This window comes from Fragaria vesca, linkage group LG3 (genome assembly GCF_000184155.1).
Source record: "Fragaria vesca subsp. vesca linkage group LG3, FraVesHawaii_1.0, whole genome shotgun sequence".
Classification (NCBI taxonomy): domain Eukaryota; kingdom Viridiplantae; phylum Streptophyta; class Magnoliopsida; order Rosales; family Rosaceae; genus Fragaria; species Fragaria vesca.
The window spans coordinates 13,681,735-13,692,807 of record NC_020493.1 but is presented as its reverse complement, the minus strand read 5'-3'; the positions used below and the strand labels follow the sequence as shown (position 1 = coordinate 13,692,807).

Sequence of the window (11,073 nt, the reverse complement as noted above, 5' to 3'; positions counted from 1 at the left end):
CTTAGTAGGACCTGTGGCGACGAAGCTTAGGCGACAAAAATATTTCGTCGCCCCAGAAAATTGTAGCGACAAAAAAATTATCTTCAGCGACAATATCGATTTTCGTCACTTAGGATTTGCTTAAGCGACTAAATGTGAATGTACCCGTCGCTTAAGCCTTTTTTTCTACTAGTGTATGTTTGTTAATTATAACACTACAACACTATAACAAATTCAAATTCAACGTTATAACACTATTAGCGTCATGTGTTATACATTGAGTGAACATTCTCAATCGTGTTTTGAGACAGTATATGTTTTTTTTTTTTTTGGATGCTAAAAGACATAAATTACAAGGAGAAGGCTCTAGAGCAACCAGCTCCAAAGAAGTCGAAATTTAAAGCAATAGCAGCCGGCTAAGGAAAATTTAAATTCCAAGACTGAGGATGGTCAGAAATATGACCCTGGTTGGCAACAGCATCAACAACGAAGTTCGCTTCCCGGAAAGTATGAGAAAAAGAGACATGCTCAAATCCCGTGGCAATATGTATGATGTCCTTCATGATCGAGCTTAGCTTCCAAGGAATACTGGTGGTGCCTTAGATACAGGTGATGACAAGTTGTGAGTCTTCTTCAACAATTATTCTTGAGATGTTGCGATTTCGAGCAGAGAGAATACCATCTCTAAGAGACGGTATATGTTTGTTTCTCAGAATCATACTTTTATCTGGAGTCCCTCTCCAAATGGTACTTTAACAATCAAATCTGCCATTTGGATTCAGAATGACAATGTCATGCGCACACACCTCTCAATCTCCCTTCCTCAATAAGCTCGATCTGGAAGCCAGACATTCCTCCCAAAGTTGAAGTCGTTAGTTAATTGGCTTTTCCTTCTAATCTTATGACGCTAATCGTTTTGCAAAGCTTTTCATCTCTTATGCTGGAATGCAGGTTTGGAGAGCCAAGATAGTTGTCTTTATAATTGATGTTTTTCCCCTCATGATGTTTTAGCAAACTTTTGCAGCCATTTTTTAGTGACTTGAACACGCACAATCCTAAAATGTCCAAGCCTCCTAGTAGAATTAGGCCTAGTTTGGTACAACTTCATTTTTTTAAAAATCAGCTTTTATCTGAACTTTTAGATTTTATAGTGTTTGGTAAATGAAAGAAAATCAGTTATTTTAAAAAAATTACAAGTCACTGGAAGCAGCTTTTAGAGCATCTTTAGCAATGCTAGCCATTTTTAAGTTAAATATTAGTTAAATTAGCTAAAATGTTATTTTGGCTAGCCACTTTATAAATGCGGCTGCATCAATGCTCTCTATTTTAGTTAGCATTACATCAACATTATTCTTCCAATAAATATTAAATAGTTTAAATATATTTATATATCACGTAAAATAGCTTACAATGAATGTATCAAATTATAGCTAGCCTCATCTGAGTCATCTCGTTTTCTATATTTAGCTAGGGAGATAGTTAAAAGTCATAATCACTAAACTTTGGCTAGTCTACTGGAGCTCCGAAAATATCAAAAAAAAAAACTAAACACGCTATCCAAAATAGCTAAAAGATAAATAGAGAGTCTGCTAAAATTGTTCTTAGATTGTTCTTAGAAGCAACTTGAAGGTTACTTTTAAAAACAGTTGTTACTAAAAACACTAGAAATTAATAAATTTTATCTTGGCAACACTTTTAAAACTAATATTTACCAAACACAAAATTGTTTTAATTCACAACTGATTATTTACGCAGTATAGCAACAGCAACAGTAGTAGTAGTAGTTTTTTTTTTTAAGTCACAGCAATATCAAAATAGCCCTTAATAGTTTAAGAAATGTAAAAGAAAGAAAAAAAAATAGACTGAAATTTACACACCTAATTTTACAATCCATGCACACTCCTACTTTTTTTTTTTGTAATTTAAATTTTATCGTTAATGACATGTGTTTTGTCTTTTTATGAAAACTTTACAAAAAAAAAAAATAGAAGTGTGGATTGTAAAATAGGGAGTGTAAATTTCACTCCTAAAAAAAATTGATAAACAAATGTACAGTAATGGCATCGGTCCAAAATAGGAATGACCCAAAATGGGAAAGACAGTTTAATTTGGAAAGTTACAAAAGGTAAAAAAGAACTGACGGTAAAACACTCCCGCTCCTCTTCACCTTTTCAAAATTTTGAAACCAAGTCGGCGCATCTCCTTCTAGTCCTCTACTCTCTAGTCTCTATTTGTTTCAGATCCCCAATAACCCAAACGCTCCATAAAATTTTCAAACTTCAAACCCCACCCTCCCCATTTCCCTCAAAACCCTAACGGCCCTCTCATCCATGGCCTCCTCCGCCGTCGACTATCCTCCGGCCACCACCACCACCCGCCGCGACACCTCCTACAGCCGCAAGCAGAAGTCTTTAAGCCTCCTCTGCTCCAATTTCCTCAGCCTCTACAACCGCGACGACGGCGCCACCGTCCTGATCGGCCTCGACGACGCCGCCTCCCGCCTCGGCGTCGTCCGCCGCCGGATCTACGACATCGTCAACGTCTTGGAGAGCGTCGGGCTGTTATCAAGAAAGTCCAAGAACACGTACACGTGGAAGGGCTTCGCCGCCGTCCCTGACGCCCTGAAGGAGCTCCAAGAAGAAGGCCTGGATCTGACTCCGATCCCGGCCCCGGTCGACGAGACCAAGAGAGAGAAGTCGCTGGCGCTTCTGGCGCAGAATTTCGTGAAGCTGTTCGTGTGTGGCGGATCGGAATCGAAAGCGATTTCGCTCGATGAAGCTGCGAAGCTGCTGCTCGGAGTTGGAGACGCGCAGAATGTGTTTGTGATGAGGACGAAGGTGAGGAGGATCTATGACATTGCGAATGTGCTGTCCTCGGTGAATTTGATTGAGAAGACGCATACGGCGGATACAGGGAAGCCGGCGTACCGGTGGTTGGGGCTGAATGGGAGAAGAGAGGGTTTGGATCTGAATTCGGAGCAGGGGAAGAAGAGAAGCTTTGGGACGGATCTGACGAATGTGAGCTGTAAGAAGAGTAAGGTTGCGGAGAAGGCAATGCGAAATCAGGGAGAGGCTGAGAAGTGCAATTCTGATGGCTGTGGGGCGAAGGAGAGTGCAAAGAGCTACCAGTTTGGTCCTTTCGCTCCGGTGGCGGTTCCTAGAGGGAGGAACGGTGTTAACATCAACAAGGTTTGCTGGGAGACTGTGGGAGCTTGTTACCGGCCGCAGTACCAGAACCAAGCGATGAAGGAGCTGTTTTCGCATTACAGGGAAGCGTGGAAGTTGTGGAACTCTCAAGTTGCTGAGAAGAATCCGATTCGGAGTTCTTGATGCTTCGAGGTACATTGCTTCGATTTGATTCTCAATTGTTTTGTTGACTCGACAACAAAGGGGGTCGCCTTTTATCCTCCCTCAGGGTACTTGCATACTGTCAGGCTCAAGATTTCATTTTGCTTTTGGTTAATCTGATTGTATTGACAATCGACACAGATTTATTGGTTGCTTTGTTCTTCTGCAACTGATGTGTATTCCTTGTATTCTCAGCTTGGCTCATTTTGAGTTTCCTATGACATCAAGGAAACGAGTTTATAGATTGTTACCCAACATTTGGCTGATCAACTGCCTGCTTATTTGGTAAAACTTGCGAAACGTAACAGCGAATTGAAGTGTTGAGGGGATGATATGTTACTTTAGGAACTCAAATCCATACAAAATTGGTTACAGAGTCTGGTACATATAATATACTGACAACCATGCCAATATGTCTGTTTATATACAAAAAAGAATGGTTAAGCTATTGAATGGGATCACTTTAATCCCTAAATATTACAGGGGAAAGAATGGCCGCCAACTATATCTGAGATTTTAGTTGTGTCAATAAACTCTGCATACTCTGAAGTTTTTGAGTGAGTTGTTTTACACTTGCAAGATGTTGCATGGAAGAATCTGAACTACTCAGTTCGGTAAGAAGAGCAGCACACTTAAGTTGTGAATCTATAACGACCTCCTCAAGCGAAGCTACAGTCATTTCTGATGTGGTTGTACTTGTAATTGGGCATTCATTTATCAAATTTGATTGAGGGAACCCAACACTGCCGAAGCTGCTACCTCTGCCGAGCTTCTCAGGGGAGAAGATCTTGTTGAAGCCCTCACTTCCTGCAAGTCATTTTCCAAACTCATGAATAAAGATCGAACAAACAATACTGAGCATGGGTCTTTGCCCAAATAGAAATAATTCTTCAGTGGTACCCCAAATCATATAAGCAAGGAATAAAACTTAACGGAAAAAGAAAATACAAATCAAATGGAATTTAACATATTTAGGGTTCAGAAGCATAGTGTTTATGTCAAAAATTGCTATTTGAATGGACTGAAGCATATAATTCTTTGGAAATTGGCAAACAGTTTACTAACGTACCAAGGTTGGTCAGTTGATTCATAGCAGCCTGGCCTATGGTCTCCTCCAACTTAAATAGCTGCAGAATTCCAGCCGTTATTCGACCCATTGAGTCAACTTCTGACTTGCACAGAACAACAAGATGTTGTAGCTCATCCTTTGATACAACCGCCTCAATCTGTTGAGAAAAAAGTTTGATAATGCTGAAATTATTTAATGCAAATAAGACAATAATTAGCTTCAAAATCTCATTACCGGTTGCTCAACAGAGAATTTCACATTTTCTACAACCCATTCAACCATTTCATGATCAACACTGTCCTCCATCGTCACCAGGCGAATTTCAAGATTTACACCTGCAGATTCCTTGATCCCATTCATGTGTACGACAGCAGGATTATTGTAGTTCTGGGCATGTGGCTTTAAGATCTGCAAGCCTTCCACACCAACCTGAACCATTTTTAGAATGTCAGAGACAATATTTGGATACCTTAATGAATCAATTTATATGAAGGCACATAAAGAATCATCCACAAACAATTGCTTCTATCTTTATATTCAGTCTTGACGTAAATTATATTTAGGGTATCAGACATTGATGTTGGAACCAGTTACAAGCATATCCAAACTCATACTAACAGAAATATTAATAGATATATGGATATCAATATTTTAATCACTGTTCCAACCTTCAGCCTCTGACCCTAACCATTGATGTTGTCAATACTCAAGAGAAATGATTAATAATATTTTTTTAAAAAAATAAAATAAAATAAAAGATTAAACTGCAATTCAAACATGTAAGATCAATCACCAAACGCATGTATCGAACAACAGACGAATATGATAAAGAGAGAATGCAATGATGAAAACATAATTTAATAGGATGAAGTGGGGAAGAATATTGTTTCCATTAAGTGATTATCTTTTTTTGAAATCAGAGACACTCGAGCTGGAGCAACAGGTGCACTTACAATCCACCCAACAGTCTCATTCACTGTCAATAAATATTCATGTATCTGTGATCCAACATATATTGCATCTCTCTAGCATAACAGGACACTTAAAACATAGGGATCATGGCAAGAGAGAGATATGCTTACCGTCACCAATTCTATAGGAAATTTTGGTGTCCTGTATGACTTCCTAATACCATCCATCATTTGTTTTGGACTACTTTTTCCTTTTAGGTGCAGATTATGGAATGTTGTGTGCCAAGACCTCTCTTCTCTGCGCACACCCTCCTGATCGTAGGAACTCCTAAACACTGCAATTTCGTGTGCACCTTCAAGAGCAAATAACCAATTTTTCAATTCTACGGACACGTCCACATCATCTGGCAAGTGCAAAGCCTTGCCCCCTTTCCCATCTCCTGAACTTTCATCTGAAGAAATTGCAGATGAAACGTTAGGGCCATTGCAGATTTGCAGTAAAATTTAAAAGAAATGAACAAAGAAACACCATAACAACCTCTCTGTGTAACTAATAAATAAAATTACCCAAATCCAATTGCCACATACCCTCTTTAGAATCAACAATGAGAGGCGATGGTTTGAAAAGTTTTGAAAGTGGGCCTGCTTGTAAATTCTCCAACTCTTCAGATAACCCCTTCCCAGGACCACCATCAACGTCAAGTATTCCGAATCGATGCAGCAAGGATTCAGCATAGTTCATTCCACCACCTAGGCGAATGCCAGAAATACAAGCTGACACACTCAAACTATGACATTCTACATCTTGTTCATTTAAAGGAATTACATTTTCCACGCTTATGTCAAGAAATCGATCCACAATAGCTTTACCATTTGACAAATGGTTTATTTGGTTATGTATCCAAAAGACAGGTCTTAGTTGAGGATACCCATTTCCACTCGCCAAAAGACCATGACCATTTTCTGTGCCATTCTGACTTGCCAAGTTTCCCTCACTATCTACGCAGTCCACCTCAACACTATCCCAACGTATAGTGGAGGAAACAGCAACTGCACCACCAAGAGTTCTGTGAGTGACTCTTATAAAGAGATCATGCCCAACAAACTGAACTAGAGGCATTCCTTCAATTTGCATGGACGATGATTCCAGAAATCGTAGCTGAAGATCATTCACCACTAAACTAACTGCTGTATCATTGGGAACCTTGTCAATTAGCCTCCCTTTGAAGGAATCATCCTTGATCTTTGGTCTAGTACTCTTTCCAACAAGAACTATCTTTTCACTAACTCTGCCAAAGTACGCATAAAGATCCAAAACAAAATACAACTGTTCAACAGAAGTATTTGAGAGATACTTTTCACACGCTACCCCTATCCTGACAATACCACCAGGAGGAGGAACATTTGTTAATGGGCTCCCATCAGCAGTTACCATAGCTACTTCTATGCAAGCATCTTTCAGCTCAATACATCTCCACAAGCCTGAGGTCCCATCAAGAGAACTCTGAAGTCCAGCTGATGCAGTGCATGTTTCTAGGGACAAACTAATGTGTGATGATCTAGTAGTCCATTTCTTCTGGCTAGCATCAACTGGTTGACCTTTCCAGAGACAAAAGCAAGCAGGATCCTTGTCCAAATTCAGTAACCTTAGTTTTAGTGAAGGTGACTCTGAGAAGAACAAGTTCTCAATGTGAAGCCTTGCTCCAGAAAAGGAACTCTGATTGATACTGCTCCTGTTGTTACCACGACTTCGCAAATTGTCCACGTCCAAAGGCACAGTAACATCTAATTCCTTGAGGATGAAAATCAAGGAATTTACTGAGAAATCCGGTAAAACAGCACCAGGACTGGCGAGAATTCCATCAGCCAGGAAGGAAGAGATCCTCAGACAGGATCCTTCCTGAAGATGAATCTGGGATAAAAAGAAAAAGATTAAGAACAGATACTTTTTAAACTCAGAAAAGAAGAACAAATTAAAAGAAAGTGATCAATAAATGACAGTTTGTTCATATAAGGAGTATTATTTGGGAACAATTTCTGCATACCATCAGGGGTTGGCAATTAATGACTGTTTGTGTAGCAAAAGCTGGAGGCTCAGGGGAGGGCTTGGTCAGAAGAGAATGAAGGCATAAAAGAGGGACACCCTCGATCAACTGCCACTGCTGAGCTCCCAAAGGATATATGGGAGGGCAAAAGTCCTTACCTGTCCAAAAATAAAATGAAGAGATTAACTTCAAATTACAAATACCCATAATTTCATACACAATTAAAATCTCTCTTTTTTCAGATTAAATAATAAATTTAGCCCATACCAAAGTCAGGAACATGCACAGGTTCCTCAGAAATGGCATGCATTGATGGTTGCACTAAGGTGCAAGGAGGTCTTGAAAAGGTATCCCTACATTCCAGCCACCAACATTAACTATGATTTGGCCATCTGGAAGAATAGAAATTGAAAGCAGGGACAATTCTATCCTATTGTACAACTTAATCATTTTCTCTTCTGAAACACCACTAAAATCTTATTGCTTCAATAAGTAGGAATGCACAAGGATTACAGAGTGCCAATATCTCTTCAAAATTTCAATTGTTACACTGTTACAGGTAATCTGAAAAATACTACTTGACAATTAAGTAATTATGCCTTTAGCCAAACAGGTAGGATCAGCTAGTCAATTTCTACACATACTAATAGTAATATAACCCTCACAAAGAAAATCAAACTAACTTGTCTGCACGTAACTAAAAGATAAAGGGGAAACACTAGTCAAGTTTACTACTTTGATAGTAACATAACGCTTGAGAAAGAATAATAATAACTTGTTTGCACATAACAAAACGACAACGGGGTCAAATGCAGACACTCCCAAAAGGTGGTAAATTTTCATAAAGTAAAACTTTTCCAACAGTGTTGATAGTAAAACTCTAGAACATAGAACTCCTGTATAATGCGCACCAGAAAAAAAAATTACTGGCAGCCTAAGCATCAAATATCTAGAAAAATTGTAACTGAACAAAGTTAACCTTAAAAAGAGTCCACCAATCATAACCTTCGACAAGTTGTTGTCAATCCCTCCATCAGAAACACTTGCCTGCAAAAGTGGATATTCATATAATTCTTGGACTGCTAAATGAGTAGAGAAACATGGCACATCACATAGACTACAAGATATGGATCAGCCTATAATCTGTAGGCTCCCCAATGGTATATAATGGCTTGAAATATGACTATGTAAAAAAAATGTGTGGTTCTTCTAGTACATATATAAGAACTATTTTTTTTCAATATTAACACATTCCCAATGCCAAATAATTTTCAGATTAAACCCAGACACATAAATGAAGTGTTAAACATACTGTAGAACCCTCCTTGAAGTATCAGCATTATGTAGATTGCGTCTGATAGAGTACCATAATACCAAAATGTTGATAGTAGAATAGTTAACCATGTTAAGTCACAGAACAGTACCCGTGAAAAGAAGAGTGATTGCATCAGAAGTTCAAGCTTGAATTCTGCAAGTAAAGTCGAAACTTTTAAGATTACTTTGAATAAATTACATCAGAAATACAAACAGTATAAACCAGAAAGAACATAACATGCAACCTTGGAGTAAGAAAACTAGCTACCAACAAACTGAAACTGATGAATCCTGTTTTATCCATGTAACAAAAGTATTAAATACCTATTTCACTTACCAGTATCTTTAATGCAAAGAAATATGTGGTCCACAACAATTGAAACGATAGAACGGCCTGCTGCTTGAGTTGACCGCTGAAAATGTCGTCACAGATAGAGAGACAAGGGGAATTAAGATGGTCCACAAGCATGATACTAGTAAGTAAATGAAGTAAAGAAGACTGCAAACCTGTTGAGTGTTTGAATCAATATCTCCTCGACTCAGACAGACATATAATCCAGTCATAAACCGGAGAAGAGCACGTAGTCCTGTGTGACATGATCATATGTTAGCTCCGAGCTATATATGTACACCATATATTTAAAACCAATGAATCAAGTGATCTATAAACATTCGGTACGTTACCTGGTTCACTTATTGCAGGACAAATGGCTTCCGTGATATGTAACTGAACCTCAAGCCCAAGTGGACTATTTAATTCAGTCCTTTGCACTGTGATCTGGTCATAATCACCAAGTCAAGAATGATACAGTAACATGAATACCATAAAACTACAAAGTTTAGATCTGCATTACATAAGCTTCTCCTGAAATTCCTTCTATAAAGCGCTCCCCACCAAAGAAAGCCCGCTTTGCACCATCATCATCTCTCTGGTTTCCTCCCATTTGAGTACACGCTATATTAGCATCCGTGAACATATCAGGGTGAGGCAGGAGATCGATGGACAAAGATTGCCACTCAAGTTTCTGGTAAGAAAAGAAATTAACACCATGTAATGATGATTTAAACTTGAGAAGTATAACATCTCTGGTCATAGAACAATGGAACATACAACTGTGAACAAGCAGGTTCATATATTTGAGAAGCAAGACAATGGGAAATGCAAAGATAAAAGCATTTCAAGAAAGATTCGCTGTAACACAGAGGTAGGTACTTTACTTTGAAAACATAAATGAACCTTTTGTTGGTGGAGAACTCCCGTGCTTCCTTAAGATTTACTACCTGTCACAGGGCATTTGTTCAAGTAAGCAGCTGACCTTACAGAAGTAGTCAAGAATTATCATACATGCATAAACAATACAATCATATGCACAGAAGCAATACATTACCTCCCAATTTTCATTAGTAGAATATAGCAAAAGGTTCCGTATAGTGATAGATGCCAAAGGCGATGCCCTGGGAAAAAAGATTGAAATAATGAGAGAAATATGACATAAGAAGTTACTTACAAGTCCATGATTCAAGATAGAAAGAAATCCTAGTCTCTACTCATTCTGTCCAAAAACCTGAAATCCTACAGTTTCCTATCTAGATTATGCAAACATCCTTGAATCCTTTAGATAGTAGCCATCCAAAAATTTCAGCACGACAATTATTAGCATCCTCTTTTTTTTTTTGAACATATTCAATATTCTAATTTTTATTGTTCAGAGTATATGTTCCTGATTCTACAGTCCAAGGACTCGTTTTACAAATCCTGAAATGACTGGCTATATTACAAATATGTACTATGTCAACTGAAAAAAACTTAATCTGTTTAGGAGCAAACGAAAGTTATTTAAGAACGAACGGAGAATTTCAAAAAAAGATGAACAAAGAATCCATTGAGGTTGAACAGCTATAATGCTCACAACTATTTAATGTATTCCAGGCTTCCAGCATAGAGAACCATAAACAAAAAGACCATTATTGCTTGCAGCAAATTAAAATCCGAAACTGGGAGGTTCCTACCAACTATAACTTCCAAAAGTATACAATCTATAATAAGGTAGTGAAGTTCTAGAAGCACAATTCATGAAGCAGATAGGAGCTGGATACTGCCAGATGGTATAAAAAGTAAACTAGTCAAATGGGTCTTCAGTATTACCATGCTGCCCCTCCTTGGCGACCACCCCCACGAGTTTCAAGTAGAATATTAACTGTGCGAATCTCTATAGTCATTCCATCTGCAATCTGATAGTTTTAAAAAAGTCAATCTCTAATGGGAGATGAAATACAAGAAGGAGAGCAAAGGAAGAATGACATGAACAAAATGAGATACAAAAAAAAAAAATCAATCAAAGCCTCACAGGTAACAACTATTCTAGAGAGAGAGAGAGAGAGAGAGAGAGAGAGAGAGAGAGAGAGAG

At 38.4% G+C, this 11,073-nt stretch overlaps 2 protein-coding genes across 2 annotated transcripts in view; both read right to left on the bottom strand.

The window, feature by feature from the left end:
* The window catches only part of LOC101296071 (polyubiquitin-A-like), a 120,349-nt gene that overhangs the window by 82,749 nt on the left and 26,527 nt on the right, over positions 1-11,073 (bottom strand). The gene's annotated exons all lie outside the window — the stretch shown is intronic.
* Positions 3,662-11,073, bottom strand: part of LOC101295784 — an 8,628-nt gene continuing 1,216 nt past the window's right edge. Inside the window, exons 5-20 of the mRNA XM_004294292.1 lie at positions 10,812-10,897; positions 10,054-10,120; positions 9,884-9,946; positions 9,520-9,690; positions 9,350-9,443; positions 9,173-9,252; positions 9,003-9,078; positions 8,776-8,819; positions 8,331-8,398; positions 7,619-7,704; positions 7,352-7,509; positions 5,895-7,218; positions 5,478-5,758; positions 4,630-4,824; positions 4,396-4,552; positions 3,662-4,133 (exon numbers count right to left, since the gene is read on the bottom strand). Coding sequence (XP_004294340.1) covers positions 3,829-4,133; positions 4,396-4,552; positions 4,630-4,824; positions 5,478-5,758; positions 5,895-7,218; positions 7,352-7,509; positions 7,619-7,704; positions 8,331-8,398; positions 8,776-8,819; positions 9,003-9,078; positions 9,173-9,252; positions 9,350-9,443; positions 9,520-9,690; positions 9,884-9,946; positions 10,054-10,120; positions 10,812-10,897 — 3,255 coding nt within the window. The 3' untranslated portion in view covers positions 3,662-3,828. The remainder of the gene's footprint in view (positions 4,134-4,395; positions 4,553-4,629; positions 4,825-5,477; positions 5,759-5,894; positions 7,219-7,351; positions 7,510-7,618; positions 7,705-8,330; positions 8,399-8,775; positions 8,820-9,002; positions 9,079-9,172; positions 9,253-9,349; positions 9,444-9,519; positions 9,691-9,883; positions 9,947-10,053; positions 10,121-10,811; positions 10,898-11,073) is intronic.